Below are 25691 nucleotides of genomic sequence, written 5' to 3'. Positions count from 1 at the left end.
ACAACATTTTGTACCTAAAGGTTGTCGACGCAAGCCATAAAAATGTAGGAAACTTGTGACCAGGGATTGCCTACATCGGAGTGTGTACTCTAGTTGGAAATGCCTATTGTATGATGAAATTTAGCGAGAAGCACACTTAAATGAGCTCTTAAAGTGTTTTAAAAAAATATAATGTGAATTCTTGTGAAGTAATGTGGGGAAAGGCCACAACCCAGGAGTGATTAGTAAAGGTGGTGAGGCAGGAGGGGAGCACATAGGACAGGAAAAGATCCGGAAGTCGAGTGGCCAGGCAAATACTGAGAGAATATAGTATCCATTCCTCTTTAGTAGCGCTGTAACCTTTTTGGTTTGATGGCAAGAGAAATATTTCACTTAAAAAAATGCTCAACATTAACATGCAGTGCAGACCGTTTATTTTGTTTCCGTTTTGTGCCCTTATTCTGAATAGACAAAGTGTAATCAAAATTCAGTTTGACGATTGACTAGTGAATGCCACACCAGTTTGGGCAGAGTCCCATTTGAAATTGTGAAAACATTTCAATGCTTACTTTTAGTGAAATGTTTTGTTTGTTCTCTTACGGTTAATGAGACCTTTTCTATTTGTGTTCAGTGCATTCGGATGGCGAACGGCCACATTGAAAAAATAAAATGCGTTGTGCTACTTTACATGAAAATCATTACACGTACTATGTTTTGACTGCGTGCTGAAACTTTTTTTGCTTTTTTTTTTCTCTCCAGGGGAGCGTCCATACCAGTGCATTGTGTGCAATTATCAAAGTTCCCAGAAGACCCATTTAACAAGGCACATGCGCATACATTCAGGTTGGTAACTATGCCAGATTTTCTATATTTTAACCTGTCCTGTTTCAATCCTAGTGCTGGGAGACAATAGAGCCATTGGGTGCAGATTGAACTGTGATTTTCTGAAATCTAATTGTGTTATTTTAATGTAGAAGTCGAAGATTGAACCATGTATGGTAGGCCTGTGTATGTTCTACATGAATATGCTTCCCACAAGGTAAGTTTTAAAAGGGGACCTTCATTTAGTAACCCTTTAATTAGTGGAATGCCCAAAATATCCATGTTTCAAACTTTGCTCAACAACATGTCTGCTGCTTCATTTTGTTATTTGCATAGCGATTTTCACCAGAATTATGGTCCCGACGTGATGTAGGTTAAACGCCCTCGGAGGGACCAAAGTCCAAAATAGGGGAAAATTGGAAAGTGCTATTATGCTTGTGTGCATTTCAGCCATTAAGGTTGAGAGAGGGTGGCCAAGACCCTGCAAATCACCCATGTCTGATTGTCATGTGAATGGGCGGAAAGGAGATACACTATGAATTGAGCAGGGAGGGGTTATGTTAAGGGGATAGAAAATGCTTAATCTTCCAGCTGCACAGTGGCTCTCCAAAACAGGGCTGTCACGAGGGGAGGAGGGCATCTGCCCCAGGTATCGCGCTTAGGAGGGGCCTCACAGCACCCCCCCACCCACCGCACCAGACAAGGCAGCACAGTCCACCCGTGTTCTTTGACACGAGGGACGGTGCTGCCTGCCTCTCAGTAGGGTCCTGTCCCCTGCAAAATTCTTTTTTCGTTTCTGTGCAGAGCCATTTGGCTCAGCAACAAACTGAGAAACGGTGGGGCTCAGAAGTGAGCTCCACCGCCTCTCCATTACTGTGCTGGCAGCTCGGACACACTGAATGACGGGGGCCTTCTTCTGTCATGTTCAAGATGCGGAGACCTGCAACATGAACACGCTGACTGACAGGGGAGGCCACCTCTACTGGCAGGCCTTTTGTCTAGATGCTGGAGAGGAGGGAGGGCCACCTGGTCCTCCTGTGGCTGCATTTAGTGTTTCAGCTGCCTGCTATCTGGCTGTCTCGCTGGGGCCTTTCAGCTTTTTCAGTTGAAAGTGGCTTTGGGGGGACACCACCAAATGCCCCCTTGTTGCCAGTCATCAGTCTTGTAACGCAGCAATATGTTCCTTTCTGTATTCCTTTCGTTCTGGGGTTTAAAAGGAGCGCTTTGAAATGCTCGCTCTACAGCTGTGTTGGCTGGCGCCCTTTCAGCTGTCACTTCCCTGGGGTATACAGAAATGTTATTACCTCGTTGCCTTTTAACACCGCTTCCTCCACATCAGTAATTTCGGACAAAGGAGATTTAAAGATTTTCAGTGGGCATTTAGTGTTTCTGCTCCCTGCTGGCTGGCCGTCTTGAATCAGCGGCTATTAACTCCTACCTGTATTTCCTTGTCTACATTATAATATATGCACCCAATGGGTGCCCCAGTCTGTTTTCTGCTCTAAGCAATTGGGTGGGCCCCCAACCATTATGTTGAAGTAGGCCCCAACTCATCTTCAGCCAGGCCTAGATAAAGAAAACATCAGTGTTATAAGGTGGCTACTGGCCTACATTGAATGTTGGCCCGTCTAGCCAGTAATAACACTTATGGGGCACAGCCAGTCTGGATATACTTTACGTGGCATGGTATTTTTTCCTGGCTGTGAATCCTTATATGGTAATACTGGCATATATTTGTGCAGCCTGCATGGACCTGTATGGGAACAGGCGGCATGAAATGCAATGGAAAATGCTTCTGTGCGCGGTTCTTGACTTGCATCTATTGTTTTTTTTTTCCATGTGCTACCATACAAAACCAATTGCAAACTCGATGGTTTTTTAACTAATTTTTCAAGAAAGTGATGTAAAATGCACAATTTTAATTTGTTTCATAACAATTTTGGGGTGAGAACCCCTCTCAAGCACCCCTTGTTTGGACTTCCTCATTAGGCCTCTCCAGTTCAAAAATGTATCGGCCACTACTGAACATCTACCTGTCACTATGTATGATGTGTGTTTTAATGCTCACAAAGAGACCGGGCGCTCCCTAAAGATGGCGTCTTGCACCACGAGTCACACCATCTTATATATATTGATGCATATGACCAAACTGAGTGAACTTGTCTCTTGTCTTCAGTACAGAAACATAACTTTGCTGTAGTTAATTTGCTGTCATAATAATGAACCATATTTGTGTTCCTCCACACAAACTCAATGGGAGATTTCTCGTGTCTGTTTGCGCCGCAGCTGGCCCAGTGCAACAAAATAAGGGTGCCTCACCAAACGTTTTGCCCCGGGCCTCACAACTCGCCATATGCCAGCCCTGCTCCAGTAGGACGGTTTACCCTAGCCACAGTGGCTTCTGTTCAGCTGGAAGACGCACATAAAGGGTGCTTCCTTATCATTCATATCCTCCTGTGTGTATTGAAAGCCTACTGCTTTTTCCGCATTACCAGCTGTGTTCATCTTGTCCTTTTGGTGAATGTTAAAATGACGGCTACTCAGTACAAAGACGCAACCTGATGAGTAGAATAAAATCTGTCTTGTTCATTGACTGTCTTCAGGTGAGGCTTCTATCCCAGTAATCTTTAGGAGGGACAGGCAGTGTTGTCATAGTTCGAGCTATATTTGATGTGATGTTTCTAATGGCATTCTGTCTTCTTTACAGCAAGCATTACTTGGGTAGGGCTTCAATGGTCTGCAAATAAATGCCTTGAAAGCCAAACCCCCCCAATCTAAATAATTGCTCCCATCTCCTTTTTGATAGCATTGCTCGTTTTATACAGAGTTGTTATTGGCTATTTGTGTAGCGCTTCAAGCTGGACTCCAGCATTTAGGTGCTTTACTGGAGATTTAACCCATGTGGCGTGGTAGTGCCTTCTTCCCAAGGTAAGGAAGTTGCCCATCGTCCGAGTGATGAACTTAACCTTACTTGTGAATGTGAAGACCAGATAAAATATTCCAGTTAGCTATGTCTGTGTGATGGTGACATAAAGATGGTAAGTGTTGTGGCTTTGTTGCTACAGTCGTAACATTGGGTTCGATCTCGACATTTTTGTAGGTGTATGTTAACCTGCTTCCCTGTTTGCATATATTGCATATTTACATTACTAGCTTGTGTCCTAACATAGATCCGTCATATGTATGAAAATTGCGAACAGAAAAACCATGACTTATTACAGAGCAGTTTCATTCCTGGTTTGTACTTTTTCTATATACATATGACGCCCTTTGTTTGCAGTGTCATTATTTCATTGCAAGTCGACAGCGTTTTGCCCTTCTCAAGAACCATAGCTATTGTTCCAAGCATTTGCGGTTTCATCGGGACATGACCAATTTTCAAATGCATTAAAATGTACTCTTCTACAAAAAAAGTCAAATATGTATGTGCATGTTGTAAAAGTGTCTGATGTGACGTGTAATGTAGATTCAAATAGGATGGCTAAATGAGTCTTGGGTTGTTTAGATAGTCACTACGTGTACTACTGAACTTACTGCCTTGAGTAGTAGCCAGACCACTAAGTGGCAGTCCAGATTGCCCACTTGAATAGATTTGGCGTGAAGTCGTAGTTCGCCCAAGCCTGTAAATAAATTATGTTGGGAAAATAGAGACTATGGATAGTCACCTTGGCCCCAATCTACACCCGTATCCTGGCTTTCTTGCCTGCTTTTTGCAGGCAGTTCTCTCCATGCGCTAACCTCTTCTCTCGGGAACAAGTGCTCCTAGAGTGGTGTAGGCAGAACCTACTCAGCGGATGCCAATGGCCGGGGTTAACCATCCCAGAGACTTGCAACATGCAGGGGTAATTATCTGTACAGCGCTTTCCCACAGTATTACCTTATCCCATAGGTGCGGCCAAAAACGTGGTGTTGGTGTTAATTTAATTTTCTAGTAATGCACAGGGATGTGCAATGTGCCCAACGTGACCTTCAACGCCTTCCAATACTACACGTGTGCAGAGGCTTGTGCCTGGGCGAAAATATGCATTTAAATAGTGTCAGATGGGGCCCTAAGGCTAGCGGCACATGTTTACGCTATACTTTATGCTAACTCCACAAAAGTGGAATACAGCTCGCCTGGGGGTTTCCCATGGATACAGGGCATCGTGCATTCCTGGGTATTACTATAAAATGCTATAGTTCTTGAGACGGCCGAAACACACTGTCCACTTGCTAGGAAATAATAACGACACTGCAAACAAAGGTCAGGATATATATTACAAACAATGATTGAAACTGCTCTGTAACAAGTCAAGATTTTTCTGTTCGCTATTTTCATACATAAGAAGGATCTATGTTGAAGAGGGGTCACAAGTTGGAAGTATTGTGTTATTGTGTCTGAAAAATCAAAGAGCTGTCAGTGTTTGTTACAGAAATATGTTTAGTTGTCTAAACGTGGTCTGAAAAATGTGTGCCTATAAGAATGGTTTATAACTTTTTGTTATATGAATAAAATGTGTATTTTGATAAATAATCATGGGTTGGACAGAGGAAACAGATTTAAGTCCTTTTAAAAGGATACGGGCCAGTGGTATTTCAGGCTAGTTGTGCCTTTTCAGAAAAAGATGGACCTGGATTTGCCTTAAATAATAAATTCATAAATTGCTGGGTTCAAAAGATATAATGAGGCTAAGATGGTATTACAATTCCAGAACCTATCTGCCTGGGCTCTGAGTACTTTCCGAGAAGAAATTAAAATCAGTTTCCACATGAGAAGGTCATTCAGGGTGATTATGCTTCCTTCGATCTATGAAGTGTTTTGGGGACCCACATTTAAAAACGGGAAAGTTTAAGTTCGATAATTTCTCTCCTGATAAACAATGGTTTTGTTTGTTGGCCCATAGGATTTTGTCTATCACCGAAGTAATTTTATGTTTGAAAAGCAATTTCCGTTGCCAGTCATTGCACTTTGGCATAGATCAGTCTTTTGGTTGACAACCTCTTTTTGTTTGAGCCAAGTTTTGCCATCGCACCAGGACTCGTTAAACACCTCTGTCCCCCCTCTTCCTAATCGCCATTTGAAAATAAAGAATGTGCAGCATTGGACTTCACTCCATTTGTTACGCTTTCAATTATTTTCATTGTTTGTATATGTTATTTCGAGTTTCCATGACCCTCTCCAGCCTCCTCCCCTCCCCCGCCCCCCCCCCCCCCCCCGGCCAGTACCTGAGCTATACTGCAAGGATCATGAATTGCACTGGTTTAGCATGCTTCTTTAGGATCCTAGATCATTGCTTACATATTAAGGTTTAGCTTGTTATCCTTGCTTTTGCTTTACAGAAAACCTCATCCATTCCGATGTTTTTTTTTTCTTTTTTTGCCCTAAATTATCTTGCTATATGATTTACAGTATGGCTTTGTTCCCTTGCATTCAAATTAAATTGCTTCAATTAGCTATTTTCATTGTCGATGCGGTGAGATTCAATGTAAGGGCCTTCATTTTAAAACCTGGGCATTTCCAGTGACTAAAACAATAGTCCTTTCCCTAAAAAGAAATATGAACTCCACAATTATGTTATGGCACTTTAAAGAAAATGTATTATGCCATTTATTTAAAGCCTCTAATTGGTAAACAGGTTAACTAAATTACCAACGGGCAAGATCATAGGCAACAGTCATAAAGTTGCACCTACAGCGTTCCAGAAAATAGCATTCCTGCCATGAAGAGAGGTTACATGAGTTTACGTGACTTACTTCCTGTTATCCGCGCAGGCTACCTCTTGATTGGGAAGAGGGGAGGTGAAGTGAGCAAACACCTGAATAGTTTTGGCATTTTTAAACCATCTTAATTCGAACAGGCAGATCAGCCCTTACAAGCCTTTCTTAGCCATCTTAGAAAAGAACACTCCACCGTAAAGTTATGAAGAGGATCTGAAAGGCCACAACTAACTCCGGTCTTCTCAAACTGCAACAGTGCAACTAGCAGGACCAAATAACCTGCGATGTCCTGCAGAATCTGGTACCCACCTCATGCCATGCCAGGGAGTCCATGGTGCAGCTGTGCCATGCCAACCCTACATCATCCGTCCTTGGGCCTGATTGTTGCTGGCTTTTTAGATGTTGATCAATGTCGTTGGAATTGGTAATTTGGGTGTTCTGTGGTAGTCTTGAAATCTGGGAAAGAACAAATCAGTGTCTCTAAAGTGGTGTGGTGGGAGGCACTTTGTGTAAATACATTCCTGGTTCTTTGGTTTTGGTGCAATTGGAGGCTGAATAATGTGTGCCTCTTGGATGGAAAATATAGCTTGTAGATAAGATTGTCTATCCTAATTTCTTCCTAACATCAATTTACTTTATTTCTTTTGTATTATTACATTTCATTAGCCATAACTCTGGAAACAAAACATTTTCCTCTGGTAAATAATGACAAACTGCTTTTTAAAATAGGCACCCAAGCAGAGTGTTATGTTGCAAGGGTGAACATGTTCTAGTTTAAGAACGCCTTGCAGACAGCGCATTATTAAAAGTAGCAGTGTTAGTAGTCCCCGTGCGTAATTAGTTTTAGTATTGGGATCATGGGAATTCAATAGTGTTATGTACATTTTGTCCATGACTCGTCTATATCGCAACCGTAGTGGGACTGTTATCTTGTTAGGAAGAGGCACTTAACAAATAAATAATATGAGGGCCAATAAGTTGTGCAATGATTATAATTTAATGTATCTTGATAACATTTGTTATGAGAATGTTGCTCTTACTTGCGTATTTAAAATGGTAACGTCTGATGAAACGGTTTCACAAACTCTTAATTTCCATCTCTCTACAATGCATTCAATGGACCAGTATGGTATGGATTCAATCTGGTAACATAATTGTGTATGTACTGGTAGGTATTTATTCATAAACATGACCTTCTTGATCCTGACTGCATTTCATTTTTAAATTTGATGTGTGTGGTCCTTTGTGGGTGCTGTCCATGTATTTGTTGTTTAAACAAACCATTCTCCAGCTTAAATTAAAACAAATGGCATGCACGCAGTATTGTTTAACGTTGGCAGCAGTTTTTAATGCCATCACCCTTCTACTCTTCATTGATTTAACAATGTTGAGTTGGTATTGACAAACTGTTTTATGTGATCATCTTTTACTTCTTTCATTTGTTGCATGTTTTATATCTCTTGCAAAGTGCATATAGTTTATCGATGTCCACATAAGTTTAAATGCGATTTGTATATTATAAGCTTGCATGTACTGACTGTTGATATTGAATTTCCTCAGGTGAGAAGCCCTTCAGGTGTGATCAATGCAGTTATGTTGCATCAAACCAGCACGAAGTAACACGACATGCAAGGCAACTTCACAATGGACCAAAGCCCCTAAAATGCCCTCACTGTAACTACAATACCGCTGACCGAAGCAACTACAAAAAGCACGTTGAGCTGCATGTACGGCCACGACAATTTATGTGCCCAGTGTGTCACTATGCAGCGTCAAAGAAATGCAATCTGCAGTACCACATTAAATCCAGGCACTTCAACTGCTCGTTCATAACGATGGACATTTCAAGGGTGAAATTGAGGACTAAAAAAAATGATGCATCCCTGGCAGATTCTGAGTCCAGCAATAATGCTGGAAAAGAGCAGGTAGAAGAGCAAGAAGGGGACTGTGAAAATACGTCAGCAGAGCCTGTGCAGCCTGATGAAAATGAGAATGGGTTAAAAACAACAGAACAATCAAAACCTGAGACCTGTGGGCAAAAAGCGACCAATCGAAGTCGCAAATCTGCTGCAAAAAGCCAAGACTCTACCATTGAGAAAGTTGTCAAAGAAAAGAAAGAGAAACCACTAAAAACAAGGTCTGCCAAAAAGAAGGCTGCAGCAGAATCTGTTTCTTCAAAGCTGGATAAACAAACTGCAGAGGCTGAGCTTTCTAAAAAGGGGCAACAGCAAAAAGCAGACGTTCAGTCTATTTCTAAAAAGGGGGCTCTGCAAAAGGCAGCTGCTCCGTGTGTTCTTACGAAAGGGGAGAGGCAGAAGGCAGAGGGTAAGTCTGTTTCTACAAAAGGCGAGAAGCGAAAGGCTGAGACTGAGTGTGTTTCGAGGGTGGAGAATAAGGAAAATGCAGAAGGTATGCCATCTTCAAAAAAGGATGAAAGTGGAGGACCACCAGTAGCAAAGAAAAAGAAGAAACTAGAAGAAAAAACACAAAACATCCCGAAAGATCAAAAAAAGAAAAAGAAGAGCAAGGTTTCCAAAAAGGAAAAATCAGCCCTAAAGAAGAGCAAGAAGAAAGGTTTGAAAAACAACCAGAAGAAGAAAAACACAACTACTGTTCAGAGTAAGAAAACCGTGGTTCCTGAGAAGCCCTGCGCCGCCAGGAAAGCCAAGATTTGCACATCTGGGCTATCCAGTAATCAGTTGCAAGATAGCGAACTTGCTGAGGTCACACTCCTGTTAGGCAGCCGTTGCACATTGGTGGATAATGTGGACAAAGGTATCCAATGCCAAATGTCAGGGCAGTTGCTGGACGACGGTGATAATTCTGAAAATAAGCATGTCAAACTCCAGTTGAATAGGGAGACTATAGCGCAGTATGATGGTGAAACCAATCAGCAAGAGGTGGGTTCCACACCTTTGACTGTTGCTACTGATTGCTCCCAAGAGCAATCAATAGGGGTACAAATGGAGGAAGAGTTCTGTATTGAGCTAACTTGTATTGAGCTAACCCATCCATGTAGTGACCCGTGTGACCAGCTAAAAGACCAACCCGACTTCCAGCAATACGAGGGTGGGAGCAATATGAGTACTGAACAACATGATGAAGTCCCAGAAATACATAAAGTGCAACACAGAAAGGATGTAGAGATGCATTCAGAACAGCAGATGGACAATGCCGAGGTGACTGCATGTCAACCGGACGATGGTAAGCATTTGAATTCACCATATAAAGGACAGAATGCAGAGACCACTGCTTGCCATCAAAGCGAGAATGTGCAGATTCCTACAGTGCTGCAAAATTTCAGTTCCGAAGTAGACCAAGAACTGCAAAAGGGTGACTCTAAAACATGTGCAGTGCTTCAAAACCTTGATTCCGAGGCGTGCACTGAGCTGCAAAATACAGAGCCTCAAATTTGTGATTCAGAAAAGGATGTTGCAGAAAGGTGTATAGAGATGCGAAATAATGCATCCGAAATGTGCATAGGTCTGCATAAGGGCAACTCAGAAATGCCCCCAAGCCATCCAAAGTACATTACAGAACAGCAAATAGAGCCACCAAAGGACAAAGAAATGCACACAGAAGAACCAAAGGATACAGAAACTCATTCTGACTCTCAGCAGCCAGATATTGAAATCGTTGCAGAATTGCACAATTTGAGTAAGCAAAGGGAGGATGCTGAGGAAGATGGAGGGCAACAAATAGTTTTGGCTGAACGGCTGGAGGGAGGACCGGAACAAAGTACAGACTTGGGTGACGATCTTTCTAAGGGTGTCACTTTGGAACTTGTTCTCCCTGAAAAAGCTGACAAGGATGTTGTTATCTTACCTGTACCGGCCTCCAGTAAAAAAAGAGGCAATGGATCTGTGGACACTGAAGAGGATGAAGGCATCCATAGCCATGATGGGAGTGACCTTAGCGACAACGTGTCGGAGGGAAGTGACGATTCTGGTCTGAACTGTGCCCCTTCAGCTCCTGAAAAAACAGAAAGCAAAGCTACTGCACATAGTGCAGCGGAAAAGGTGACCAATGAACTTTTTGTGTGCATATTTTGTGATCGTTCCTTTAGGAGAGAAGATGAGTACAGCAAGCACCTTAATCGTCATTTGGTCAATGTGTATTACCTTGAGAAGGCTGCGATGGGGCAAGAATAAGCAACCCCCCTTCAACTGTTGGACACCTTTGTGGCCTTTTTTTGTACATTTATATGTAGACCATGTGCCTTGGGCGCAGTTTACATCAGTGTAGTGGATGACTGAGATGGAAACATTTTTGTTCCACAATTTTAATGCTTGGTTGGAGCCTATTGTATCTCTCATTTAGAGGGCTGGATCCGGTAACTTAAGGTATCTCTGAATTGGAGAGTGAAGCTGGAATGCTTAAGTGTATGTATTGTAATTTACTAGTGCAAATCCATAGACCTTTTTTGATAGCTCAGGCGCAAACATTATTTTCAAAATTGAAGTGTAGTCAGCACATTTTTTTCAGGTGAAACATTTATCGAATGCTTGCTTTTAAATGTACACGCAACTATTTTTTTGGCAAGCATTTGCTCTGTGATTATAAGCGAGCATCTTTGTTAAATGAAATGTTCTGATTTTCAGACTAGTTTGAAATGAAATGGCTTCAATATTAGGCTGAAGTAAGCACTTTGAAGGGAGAAAGTATGAGGGACTAGTTAGGGTAAGAGAACCTTCACGCATACATTGGATTTTTCACAACCCTTATATTTGGTGAATTTCATGAATTTCTTTGCCCTAAATTTCAATGAAATTATCGTAGTTGCATCCATTTTTTCAAGATGTCACCAGGGAGTGCCCTTATTTGGATGTTTCAATTTGATGCATGTTCCATTGATGTAACTGCTGTGTTAAAACAATTGGGGCATTGATTCTTAATACTATGATACTCTTTACATGCAAAATGAATTCATGAACCATGCAGCATACACAGCTCGAAGGGTTTGTCTCTCAGTTAACATGCCTTACGTTCTATTTAGTGGCTTTAAGTCCTCACACTACTGCACATTTCAGTTAAATTTTTGCTATGCAGTTTAATTGGCATTGGTGTTTAATCTGTACTGTTTACACTTTATATATATATATATTTTACATATCCATAAGTGTGCATGTTTATTTCTATGAGGAATGTTTTTTTTAAAGTTTTTTTTCTCCAGGTTTGCGCTTATCAGAGGTCATCATATTTGTATCATTGATTATATATTTTTTATTATAACTACACAAAAGCGACAACGGAGCTATGTAGATTTAGGCAAAAGCATGGCCTATAAATATGGGTTTTAAATCTCTGCTTTAAGAAGCAGATTCAGACAGTTACTACAAACTAGTATGCGTAAGTCACTTTGTTGGGTATAGTATCCCGAAAAATGTACCTCCATAAAACCCAGAATAAAACCTTGGAACATTTTCTTTCCGTGGTCCACACCATCTATGCTGTTGGAAGAGTTCAGTCACATGCAGATAGGACCGGTTGGCTTTCATCCAACAATACATGCTTCTTGATAATCTGGGACCGATGGTAGCTCTAAAAAATAAAATAAAAAAACGACCTGTTCAGTTGCATTTGCATTTGGGAAATAACAGGCACATATCTATTGTGTTTGTATAAAGAAATATATAAAGGCTGGACCTTTTGACATGTGGTCATAACGTGCATTTATTCATTTACTTAGGTTATAATCATCCCTTCATCATATGGTATGTGTGGATTACACCTTGCAATACAGTAAAAACTGGATTAAAACAGTTAATCTCTCAGAGTAAATGTATTGTCTAGTCTATTATCCTAACTGATAAATAATATGCACGTTATATTTTGTATCTTTTTGTATCTTTCAATTACTTCACTGCTTAAAACACTTGGTTTTCAACCATCCCAATTGATAATTGTTTTGTTTTGCTTATCTTTTTCCTTTTTTATCATCCAAAAATCACCTTTTCTGTACCTTCTTTGTTCCACAAGTTTAGACAGGTGGTCAATGGACAAAATCTAATGTCTTCTCACAGGGACTTGCAATATGTTACCTTGCTTCTGCACTACTTTAAAATAACATGCTTTCATTCTCCATAGGATTAGACGGCCCACCACTTGCAGTTTGAACACATTCTATTTTGATTTGTTGCAGTATTGTTATTTCTGGATTTTTCTGCTTTGTATTAGATTTGTGCAGATTAGGCTTTTGGGTCAACATGCGGAGGTCAACAGAAATAGTTTTTCTATTTTCGCATTTGCTATATTTGTGTTCATGTTATTACTATTGTGCCTTAGTTCATTATTTCATTCTGCAATTGCCATTACTGGATTGTACTGGCTAAGCCACTATAAAGAATGACAGCAGATGGGCTGGTAATTGGATTTCCTTGGCATCGCACATTTTGACCCTGGCTGTTAACTTCCAAATCTAACATGAGTGGAACCACTTTGATATTGGGAAGAACCTAGCCGATGGGCAGCTTCTTCATTGTTCAGCTTGATCATCTCTTGATCCCTAACTCTACCGGCAGTGAGGCAGCTCACCTAATTTAAGGGTGGCTAGAAGTCCATTTGCATTTGGCAATATTGTACGCCTGCAAAACTAGCAGGTTCTTGTTCCTCGTCATTTTACAAAAGGGAGAGCGTGATGATTAGCACTCCCCCGGTTATGTCTCAACCACATATTTTTACACCACCAGTGGCACCGAAAAGAGCAAGGCATTGTCTGGTATGATCATGGAGCTGGCACATTTTGAGGCAGCACCACCTAGGAAGCACACTTGCCTAAGAAAAGGAGTTCGAGCATATGGCTTTTGCATTGCACTTAGACGTTTAGAAGGAAAACCATTGCTCTTATACTGTTGGATAATATCAAAGGAGAGAAGAGATCAACATGATGTAATTCTACCTTTAAATGATATGTGCGCAGGTACCGTTCTGAAAATAAGGATGCCCCATTTGCTGAAGTCCTATCTTCTGTCGGTGACATGAGAGAAGTCTTTCTTAAAATTATTTTTCTATTTTTGGTCCTCTTGCTGAACTGCACATTAAAAGTGATGGACTTTTATAAAAATCAAAAACAAAATCTGCTCCTGCTCCATACAAACAAGAATCTTAAACGGTGACTCAACCACTTCACAGGCTGAGGTCAACTCATGCTAGCACAGCATTGGTGAGGTCTATTCCTCTAATAAACTCAGAGGAAAGGAACTGTGCTTGCACACCGTAGTCTCTTGTCTGGCCGCCTCCACAAGCATATGGCAATTACCACAACTTCTGGCTTTGCTAGTGGTTGGGTTTAAAATAGTTCAAAGCAATCTCTTCAAACCTGCATGCGCTGGAAATGAGAGTAATACGTTTTCACAGGAGCCTTTCGCTTACCAGGGGAAATGTTCTCACTTTTTAAAATTATTTTTTCTATGTTGCATACCTTGGCTAGCAGTTCTGCACTGAGTGTGGTACCTGGGAGGCAGGCTTGATGATGAAAAAAGTAACAACGAAGAAAAAAAACAATTCTTCTTTTTAAGGGTTCAAAGCACTTTATGTGAAGTTTTGCCATAATTATTGCAGTAAAGGTTGAAACTGAATGATGATGAGCCAGGGCCAAACAGTGTATTGGTTTAAGCGGAGTCAAGAGGCACATCTTTTTGCCTCCCAAGAAAAGTGTCCACTTTATTTTCCTGGTTGGCTGGAGGTTGTGTTTCTATAGTATGTGATCTTCTCAAAGAGTGACCCGTGTTGTTTATGCCCCCTCTCCTGTAGTCCAAGAACCAGACAGCGTGGCAAGAGTTAATGCTGTCTGTTGCCACAACTTCAGTACTGCCGATTTGGTACAGAGCCTCCCCACCCCCTAATCAGTATTTAAATACACCAGATCTACTGAGCCAGTGTTCTTTCCCCTTTTTGCTTTTCTAAATGCTCAAAGGATTGCTCAGTTGATGGATCGGATTTCTTTAAACATAGACTTTTAGCAATCCAACGTCTTAGATGACTGTCTGGAGGCCACTGTGGCAGCCAGAAAAACCTTACGCTAGTACGGTCTGTAGCTAAAAGTGGAATCCTTTATACAGCCGTTGTCCTAAAAGATTGCTGGATCATCTCTCTCTGCCATCGTTGGATTTACTCTGACATGCTATTTTAATCCAGTTGGGATTCCAGTGCAATTCAGTAAATGTCAATTTTGGTGCAAATTCATTATACAGCAAAAGGTTTTGAGGGACAATCTACCCTTTTCATTTGTCAGAAACCATTAGGAAAGACTCAAAGCCTGATTTTCCATATATTTACTCCAATTATTTAGGACTCAATTGTTTTATTTAGTTTGAGCATTTCATTTGAATGAGTCGATCAATCTTAGTTGTTTTCCTTTTTCTTTCCCTATTTCTTTTGGAATGTTGAGCATGATAACATATTACTACTGTAAAGCTTGAGAACCATGTTCCCTCTAATTGAGGGACATAATCAGTGTTTTTCTGACCTGTTTTTCAAGTTAACCTGCACCTATACAATGTTACATGAGCCCTAGTTATTGGTTACTTTCGCTGCTTTACTGGTTGTTCCCTTTAAAACAATTCTATATTTGGCACAATTCAATAATTATTGAATTCTGAAATGTGTAGTTTTAGAATGTAGGTATAGAGTAAACTGTTACCTTATGATCATCTAAGTTACATTAATGCTCATGATAGATCAACAAATTGTTGCTATCTTAAAGACCTTGCATACATTTGTTATCCCAACAAGAGAAAACAAATCTTTGCAAAGAACAAGAACTGTGTTGCAGTTGTAGGAGTAGCAGTAACACTGGTAAATTAGCCTTTTAGGTTTTCCATTACAAAAGCAGTTGACCTTTTTACACCTTTGCTTTGGTGTAAGGAAACTTTATTATTGTTGTCCATAAGGATTGCAAGCGTTATCTGCTTCTTAAAGAGGCCCATATCACTTTTTTGTATATGAAAGAAAATTAATCATAGGCGAATGAACATGTATATTCATAAATTGGGTCACATACTGCATTGTTCACACAATTAGAAAACCATATTTACACCCTCCTGTTGTACTGTTCGCATAATTTGGCACAAAACAACACACTCAATGGCCTAACTGCCACTTTTTGTTTGTACTTTCACAGAATTGTTATTGTTTTCAATATTCATTTTTTATTTACTTAATGTTCTATTGTTTTGTTCCCTATAATCCGGTGTCTAAACCAAGGACATCTTCTTGCTCTTTATGTATATCGGTTGATGGAAAAAGATTGAGTGAGAAAGATCGGCCCAACAAAAAATAGCAAAGCTGTACAATTGGCAGTCGTCTATTTTTTTTTTGTAATTAAAGAGTAACATTTGCTGTGCTCCTTGCATTCATCCTGATATATACGATGAAGCCCAGTGAGAACACTGCGCTATTAGTGTATAGAATAACTGCAAGGCTCTTCACCAACTGCGGGTCCCTCCAAGTGATAGTTTAAAGTAAGAACAATGGGCAAAAAACCCTTTTTTTTGCAAACAGTTGTTTAGCCATTTTGTCTTCTGATCACAGAAGGGAAATCACAACCTCTAGTATATTTGTTATCGTCCTTGTATTTCACGTTGTGCACAGGTCTAGGTTTCAGTGGAAAGGAAGACACACAATGCTTCTGTAGACCAGATGGGAGGCCAAAGAAGATCTTCCCCCTCTATATAGTACTTGCTTTTGTGATGTATATACTATTTTTGTTAAACAATGTGTTTTTAAATCATAGTTTTGATGGCTTTGACAATCAATGTCGACTTAAGACTGAATAAAACTATTTATGTTAGGAACCTTTCAAAAATCGAAAGGTGTTTTTTTGGGGGGGTATTTTATTTTTGGGAGGGCTGGTGAACCTACACAAACTGTTTAGATTGCTGGCTGTATTGTGAAAGGTTCTTGATTTTTTTTTTTGTTTAAGGTTTTAAACTGGTTAGTAATCCCATTTTCGTGCGCATAGGTTTGCATCTCTTTGGTTTTGTTTTTACCTTGGAATTAAGCTTCTATTGTTAAGGAAAATGCAGTGTGAGAGTTGGCACTGTTAGGAATGTTCCTAACCATCCAGTCCAGAAATGTAACATGGCTGCAATGTCAGCGTTTATCTTAACACGCTATAAACAAAATGATGTCCACATTAGGCTGCATGCCTTGTTAGAATTATTCAATAGTTTTGTTCCTTTTCTAACTATTTACTTTGTCCCCTAATGCATGTATTATTGTGTTTTACATAACTTCAAAATGAAAACCTATTTTGGAACTTTAATTTCATCAACAACCATTTGGGGCAGTTTTGTGCATTATTACTGGCTAGGTTTTGTGAAGCAACCTTTGAAGCAAGAATTTAATCTAGTTCTCTTCCTAAAATATGAAATGTTTTACAACTTCTTGTGCAGATATATTTTTGTAGTGTCTTTTTTTCTCAAATGTTAATTCATTTCAATCTCATTTTTCTGTCATTGTTGGCTTAACCCCTTTTTCTGTCATTGTTGGCTTTACCCTCTAGTCTAAGGTTCTCTGCTTCAATGGGTAATGCTTTAGCAAGTTGCTTGTTTACCGATAATCCAGATTTATGCTACCATATATTGAGGTCTCTGTGTCCTATTTTGCAATTCAAGACCCAGTCTTCACATTTTCTGTACCAATGTGCACGTGTATGTAGTCAGTTAGTGTAAACAATCCTGGCAACTGAGAGCCTATTGAAATGACTCGTTCACAACCCCATTACTCCAGTCAGAAGTAAATCCAAAAACCAAATGAATGCTCCCACATGTACATATTAATCTATCAACCAGCCACCTCTTGAGATGGTTCTGAAACACATTTTGTAATGCTTTGCGGTCATGTTTTGAAGCTCTTCAAACAGTGCAATAATTGTATTATTTTATTAATTGTTATACCAAAGGTAATGTTTTGTCATCGTTGTAGCTATTTACTGTAGCATTATATACAGCCGGACATTTTTTTTTACATTGTATGATACATATTGAATAAAGGAGATCTGATTGCGATTCCAGTTTTTAACCTAAATCATGTACAAGCCTACTGTCCATCATGTTGTGAAATTGAACCAAGTTGCATTCTATTAACCAAGGAGTGTATTTTCCTAATCCTAGATCTGAATAAACTACTTTGGAGAATAAACCGGTATTACTGAAATCTTTGTCATGTTCAAGAAAATGTTACTTTTTTTATATAAAAGAAATACTTTTGTTTTACCATGCAGTATATCAAATTGGTTAGTTTTATTTGTGTTATATATATATATATATATATATATACACACATATACATATACATTTTTTTGCATTATATGACTCATACAAGATTGTGGATCAACATTTCTGCATGGTTTGCCAGATACTCGTGCACCTTTACTAGGGTGTTCTTGTGTTTCATATACACTGTAAAGTCATACCTGATCCTCGGACAAGTTGATGTTCTGCAGAGGTCCAATGTTTTCAGCGATTTGCAGTAGAAGTGGAGCTGGAAGCAGTTTTTATTTGGAGTTCTGGCAGGAAAGGTGCAGGGATCACGTTATTGAGAGGGCATGACCCAACTGTTGAGGCAGAGGGCAGCATAACCACACCCTTTGGCAAAATGAATAGGGAAGCAAGCACTTATTCTGTAAAACAAGCATCTCGGGAGCTTAGATTTACACTAGAATATGCTGGATCTACATGTCTTCAAATCAAACCTGTGAACTTTGGTGGAGGTGCCAGAGTTCCGAGAGCTGCATTCTATCGATTTTTTTTTAATTTATTTTTTAAGCAGGGGTAAAGGTTGATGTATATCATTTTATTTTTAATCCCCATAATATTTGACAATGATATCCTATTCTTAACATTCTCAGATGGTATTTGTAGCTAGTTACCCCGAATCTCAGAAAAATCCAAGTTTTAAAAAAACGTTTATTGTACCAACTGTAAATAGTATGCTGAGATGGAACAATGTGTTAGCTTTCGAAGCCCCATAGCCCTCGTCATCAGATTGTGGCCAAGTGTCAATGGGTACTAAATTAACTCACATTAGACAATTCTTTCTCATAGAAAATATTTTTTTAAAACTTTCATTCATGGTATGCAGGCCTGGGAGGCCCATGCTCTCTCCACAGGTTTCCATTTGGCAACAAAGGCTGTGCACCATGACACCCATTCACAGGTCTAGCAGTTCTGCGCATCACTCATTCATTAGAAAAACTGTTGCACATGTGTACACAAAATTTGGGACACGAAATCCCAAGATGGAACCCACTAGGTTTGAAAAAAATTCCCATGATACCCTAGAAACACACTGAAATGTGGGATTCAAAAATACAATTTGAGGACAAGGAGTGATGTTTTGCTTCTTCTCGCACAGTCCAGTGTTAACGTGTGTTCATAATGTTGTTGTTGCAGTTCAACTTAAGTTCTTATGAATAGCAGTCTCTCACATAAAATAGTTGATCAAAACAAACTTAAGGAAGGCAGTGTGTACTGTGGCGGGTCAGGGCGCGGACACCACGGTTTTGACATTGCTTAGATTATTTATTAAATGATAGGCATTATTCTTATCACTCTAATGCCATCAGGGCTTTCCCTGCCTACATAGATCACTAAGGTGCTTGTCAGTTATCAACACTCTCCAAATCTGCTGTCCAAAACCTAATTCTACCTGACCCTACCACTATTTTAACCAAAGTAAATGAAGTCTGGAGAATGACTCAATTCTCCTGATTTTAAGTGTCTCTTCTTAAAAAGTTCTTCAATCCAAAGTCTTTTTCATGTAGTATCTTTAAATAGTCCCTCGTCACTTTCTGTATTAGACCTTCTTATTTATTATGGTATCTATTGAGCACAGACCTGGCTTCGAGAAGCAACAGAGCGCTTTACAGAGGTATACACCAATATAGATACATAACCTTGCTTTTCAGGGATAACAATAGTACAGCCGGCTAGGATGCAGAGGGGCTTATCTGATAAGTTTGTTTTCTAATAATGCGGCAGCATTGCAGGCAGTTTCCCTGCAGTTGTGTTGTCTGTGCTTTGTGCAAACGAGAGAACCTTTTTGGAACAAGGAGGTGAAGTGTAGCTGACGCAGGGTATAAACCCTCTCCAACCCAAGCATCAGCTTTGCAGGCAATTTCCCTGCAGTTCCCCGACAGATTGAAGAACCTGGAGCTTGAGCGCAAAAGCCCAGTGGTCATCAAATGTTAGTGCCGGCTCGTCAGCTCTTTGGAATTCCCAGTGAATTGTGCACTGTGTACCTGGCACTCGTGAGGACTTGAAGGTGAAATGGTGTGAGTGGAAAACTGACAATCCTGCTTGATTTACCAAGCCTTGCCCGTAAGTTGAAAACGGCTGATTCACCTAAGCCTTCCCACAGCTGAGCAAAGTGACATCAACATTCAATAGTTTTGATAAAGATTGTGAAGGACAGCGGGAAACTCAGCTACATTGTTATCACACAGTAGTGTAGAAAAGGCATTCGCCTGGAGAGGGAAGACTAAATACACTATGCTGGAAGCAATCGTTAGGGCGAGTACTTGAATATTTTACTACCAGACTTGTCACTCGCAGCTTGCTGTCAGTATCTTAGGATACTCGTGACTGCTGCAGAAATGAGCAAATTTAACAATCTGTAAGCAATCACCATTAGCATTCAGCTGTGGTGAGCATCTCTATATCCCACCCTTGATGGAAGTTACCAGCTTTGAATTGGCACGTTTCGGAGTGTTTAAGTGTCTCACACTCCCTTAAAACTCAGGGTGGTAAGAACGTTTGGAAAAGGAGGACTGACATGGAGCCTGGCCAGTTGTCAGATGAAGGATACCGTTTAAGGAGTAACCGGATCAAAAATAAAACAAAACTGATATAATGGGTGAAGACCTGCAATTATGTGCTTCCAGCATAGACTGGTAAACAAAGGTTTACCTGAGGATGAGGCTGACGGAGAGAAACTGATAGTGGCATTTCACAATTTATCAGACATTAAAAACGGAAATGAAAAGCAAGAACCTCCATAGAAATAATGTCAGTCGGGTGTAGTGGCTGCTGACCAACCTAGCCCTCTCCCCCCCCCCCCACCACCCCTTATGAATTTGGACAAAGGAGGAATCCGGCAGCAGAGTGAACTGGCTGGTGTCGTAGACAGTTCAACTGCTCAGGGGTTCTTACGAAGTCATCCCATTAAAGAACAGTATTCCAGGGGCGGGGGAGAATGTAGAAGCGGGGGACTCTATTTGCGTACTGGCATTACTCCCACCGATTGCCTCTCCCTGGCTGAACCCTACAAATGACTCAAACAAACCAAAATCTTCTAATAAAACTCAAAATAAATGGGCCTCTTGTTTTCAGAAAGCCTCTGCCAAGTGTAATGGAAACTGGCAGTCAAAGCTCAGAGAACTCGCGGATGCAGAGATATTGAAGGTCACCTTAGACGAATTTGTGGAGGTAGGTACAAATCTAAAGTTAGCTGCAAATACAAGATTGAGAGCACGTCAAACAACGCCACATACTAGTACCCTAGAACCATCCGTGAAAAGAGCGGTACCTTCAGCTCAAACTGTCTCCCTTGAATCAAGACTTACAACAGACATCCAATGTATTGAGAAACTGATACAGGGAGTAAATGCAGGGAGTATGCATGCAAACTTTCAAAGAGTGGCAAACATGGACATAATATCTGGGTCTGACCGATCTGAAAACCCGTTGGGAGACCTCGAGAAAACATTACTAGGCGTAAGATCCTTCAAAACGGAGGAGGTGGAAAAGAACGTTGACTCCTTGTTCAAAGTAATTATGGAGAATCTTCATTGACTCTTTGGTTCAAAGTAATTATGTAGAATCCTCACTTTCATCGACAACTAATTCTTCAACTTCAGAAGAGTCTTCCAGGAGAACGAGGAGTCGACCCAATGATCGCAATGGAATCCCTCTAATCGCGGATAACTTAAACATAATTTTATTTATTTATATTTATATAGTGCCCAGACAGCCCAGGAGCATTGAGGCGCTGTTACTTGTAAGAACTTAGTTACAGAGGTACAGGAATGGTAGCAGTCGTTGGTACATTATAAGTACTACAGGCATAATTCTATACTTACAGCTTATGCAATTGGTCATTACATTACAGCTTATGCAATGGGTCATATGTATAGTATTCATGCTGATACGACGGACCTTAGGTGAAGAGGATGGTTTTCATAGCTTTACGGAAAGCGATGAGGGAGGCCTCACCTCGACTTGTGGGCGGTAGGGCATTCCAGTGGGTGGGTGCAAGATATGGGAAGCTGGAACCACCCGCTCTGGCTCTTTTTACTAGTGGCACATAGAGCATGTTGGTATAGGGTGATCTGGTTGGCCTTGTAGAGGAGACGGGGTGGATCCTTTGTGAGAGGTAAACAGGAGCAGTGACGTGAATGCACTTGTGGGTCAGTGTCAGAGCTTTGAAGATGATTCTTTCCTTTATTGGGAGCCAGTGGGCTAGTTTGCTGGCCTTCGAGATGTGTTCTCTTTTAGCAATGCCTTGGGCTGCATGGAGAGTACTATTCTGTATGTCCACCTTAACCATATCTCTTGCTCCTTTTTTGAAACTAAATGAAGCAATCAATGACGCCATGTAAGATCAGGCCACATTAATAGCCATGTTGCACTCGAAAATGCTCTACTCCTACGTTCCGTCCCCTTTCCTCCATACTTGTGGGACATCTCTCCGTCCGGTGGGACGGGACCGGAGCACTTTGTAAAAAGCATCCACATTTTTTCAAAAATGTGTCCCTCCTCTCTGTCCTGCGCGGGGCTCGGCACGCGGCCGTAACCCCGCCCACCTTGGCTCCGCCCTGCGCATCGCCCATCAGTCCTTTTCTCTGCTCGATCAGGGCCGGACGTACTTGCATCTTCGAAGATTTTCTTCCCTTTTTTCCTCTCTGGCTCTCGCTAGCGTTCGTTTACTAGTCTGTCTATGTCTTTCAAATTAGAGTTTCCAGATTGTTCATCATGTCACAGTCGCTTCGCGAGGGCGGATCCCCATCCTCTTTGTTTAGAGTGTTTGGGTCCGGAACACCGTTGGGACTCCTGTTTTTTACTGTGACTCCCTTTCGGTCCGGGCACTTCAACGTCGGCTGGAGCGGTGGGAGGAGGTGTTCGAACTGACTCCTCCTTCACATTTTCAGGCGTTCATCGACGAGAAGAAGAAACGCCCGGTAAGTTCTTTACTTTTCAGAGCACCCCGGCCGGGGGATACCTTTCCGGGTTCCTCTCAGTCCGGGAGGAGCGTTGATCGCTCTGTCACCGGGGTTCACCCTGAGGTGCCCGTTGGGCCTAATAATTCTACCAGAGTTTTCTCCGAGGGTCTCCGTAAGGGGCCTGTGAACACCGGAGTATGCTCCGAGGCCCCTCCTGTTGGGGCTGTTTGTAGACCCAGTTCTACTGAACCGTGGGGTACCGGAGCTCGCTCTCAGGCCCCTGTCGGCTTCCCTCAAAAACAAGACTGGGGTGCGCCATGAGGCCTTGGCTGGGCTGGTTGTTACCGAACGGATGTTCGAGGCCCGTGCAGATAAGGCTGTTACCGGGCCTGGGTCCGAGGTCCCTCGTTCAGAGGCTAAAGCTACCAACACTTCTGAGAGGCCAGACAAGGCTTAGTCAGTGAAAGCGGTTGCTCACCGTTCCCGCTCTTGTGGTGATACCAGATCTGTTGAGGGGGCAAAGAAGCAAAGTTCTTCTTTTACCGGCAGTGCCGAGGTCCTTCCTTCGAAGGCTAATTTGGCGGTTGGTATGTCACAAAAACATTCCAGGCCTCGTAGTACCGGCTCGGCCAAGGTTCCTTATGTTAAGGCTAAGATTAAGACCCCTGATCCATCGACGGGGACCCCTGCCCCACTTCCTCACGTGCTGCAGTTCCCCTTAGATGAGGACAAAATGGCACCCGTTCCTGCCACAACCACGGTGGCCATTTTAGGTGCTACCCCTACAACTACGCCATCGGCCTTTGGTATAGGGCGCGGTCCCTTGGGTGAATCTAAGATCCCTTGTGCGCATCCTTACCGGCCGGTTTATGATTGGAACGCCCGGATGCCTCTTCCGCACAATGTTTTGTTGCCCGCTAGGGCGGCTCCTTTGATTTATGTGGATACATCGGTGGAGGGGCCGGTGTGGCACCCTTCCCCGTTACGTCCCTGGATTTGTCCACCTCATGAGAGGCCTGCTCAGATTCCGAAGCAATCTCCTGAGGACGCCTTTTTCGGTACTTTTCAAGCGCTTATGCGCACCGACCCCATGAGGGAATATTTCAAAGGGCTTTTCAAGGAGATATGTCCACCTGCGCCTCCGGCTCCACCCGTTCCTCTGGTGGCTCTGCCAGCGCCTCCCTTGCCCGTGGTGCCTCCCCCAGCTGTTCCTCCTGTGCCTCCATTGTCCCCAGTGGACAAGGCAGTGCCTGACACGGCTCAGCAGGATCCTGACCTGTCAGATGACCCTCAAGGCGATCAGCACAACGAGGACCTTCCCCGCTCTATCAGAGCCTTTCATGACCGGGTACTGGACATGATGAGCTTGTTAGATGTTCCGTGGGCCCGAGGGACCCGCTCTGCAAGAGGGTGTGCTTTCTGGGGCATTCACCCTGTCTCCCTTGGAGCATACCGGCCTGTTCCTGCAGAAGGACGTTCTGGCTGGGGTCCGAAGAGTCTGGGAAAAGCCACACTCAGGACTTTTTGTCAATAAGAAGATTGACGCGAGGTACAGGCTGCATTCTTCAGAAGAGGTGGCCCTGTCGTCTTGTCCGCCTCCCTCCTCCACATTGGTGGCTGCGGCTACGTTGCAATCCAGACCTGCAGCATCCTCTTCCATGACGGCTACTCAGGTCTTGGGAAAGGAGGACCAGCTCCTGGACTCCCTAGGGAGGAAAATCTTTGCCAACTCAGCCTTGCAGCTCAGGCAGGCCAATGCTGAGTTGATATTGGCGGGAGCTAACATGTGGATGTGGAAAGGTCTGTCGAAGTTTGAGGAGCACATCCCGGTCAAGAAGTTGGAAGACTTCAAAGGAGGCCTTTCCGATGCCAGGGTCTTGGCCCAGGATCTCCTCGAGGCTTCGGCTCATCACGTAGACACCTCGGCTCGGGGCCTGATGCTTGGGGTTGATACCTCACGGCAGGCGTGGCTGCATGCCACTACATTTTCTAAGGAATTGCAAGACAAGGTGTTGGACCTTCCATTCGATGGTAAGGAGCTTTTTCATTCTACTGATGTAGAGCTCACCAAGACCAAGGATAGCACTCAGACGGCTAAATCATTGTCTGTTCTGGTCAAAGCTCCTTTCAAATCCCAGAGACCGTTGTCGCAAAGTTGACCCTCCTCTGGTTTTAGGGGCTTCCTCGACTGCAAATCTCGCAGAGTGGATACTCCTGCGGGGAATAACCGCCATAGACAACAACGCACGCGATTTTTCTCCCGCTCCTCAGCCTCCTCATCAGGTTCAGGTGGCACCACCACCGATAAACCTGCCAAATGAGGGTTTTCCGCGCTTGCACGAGACCCCGGTGGGAGGACGCATTGTGTCTCATTGGGAGGCGTGGCAGACCATCACAGAAGACAGATGGGTCCTGCCAGTCGCTCAAGCGGGCTTCCGCTTACCTTTACCCCCTACCTCGCCCCTCAACCCTCCTTCTCAGCTGTCTCTTTCCCCCCCCGCCCCCTCGTGGACCTGTCCATCCAGATTTGGGAGTGGGCTGTGCTTCATGGTGTCTGGCTGCTTGCAGTGCACATCCCGGGCCAACTAAATGTCACAGCAGATGCCCTTCAGCCGGCGGACAGTGGTCAGCTACGAGTGGGAATTGAAGGCGAAGGTCCTCATGGATTTTCTCGCGTTGGGGCACACTGGAGGTGGACCTCTTCGCTACGGCGGTGAACAAGAAGCTTCCTCAGTATGCCTCCACAGGGGGGCTGGGAGCCTCCTCTCTGGGGGATGCTCTCGAGATTCCATAGCACAACATGAGAGCTTACGCCTTCCCGCCTCTGCCTCTAGTTCACTGTGCAATTTGGAAGTTGAAGAACTCGGCAAAACTGTTCCCTTCTACTCATAGCCCCGTGGTGGCCGGCCAGGTTTTGGTTCTCAGAACTTCAACACCTGTCGGTGTATCCGCCGATCAGGTTACCAGTAACTCCCGATCTTCTTCACCAAGGGGAACAACAGATGTGGCACCCCTCCCTACAATCGCTCAG

General features: G+C 42.6%; 1 protein-coding gene across 1 annotated transcript in view; it reads left to right on the top strand.

Annotated features, from left to right (window-relative positions):
- Positions 1-17640, top strand: part of REST (RE1 silencing transcription factor) — a 54272-nt gene extending 36632 nt beyond the window's left edge. Inside the window, exons 3-4 of the mRNA XM_069626115.1 lie at positions 739-822; positions 8059-17640. Coding sequence (XP_069482216.1) covers positions 739-822; positions 8059-10649 — 2675 coding nt within the window. The 3' untranslated portion in view covers positions 10650-17640. The remainder of the gene's footprint in view (positions 1-738; positions 823-8058) is intronic.
- The last annotated feature ends 8051 nt before the right edge of the window (positions 17641-25691 follow it).

This window comes from Ambystoma mexicanum, chromosome 6p, assembly GCF_040938575.1.
Source record: "Ambystoma mexicanum isolate Mex_15411 chromosome 6p, UKY_AmexF1_1, whole genome shotgun sequence".
NCBI classification, from domain to species: Eukaryota; Metazoa; Chordata; class Amphibia; order Caudata; family Ambystomatidae; genus Ambystoma; species Ambystoma mexicanum.
This window is presented reverse-complemented; position numbering and strand designations above follow the sequence as displayed.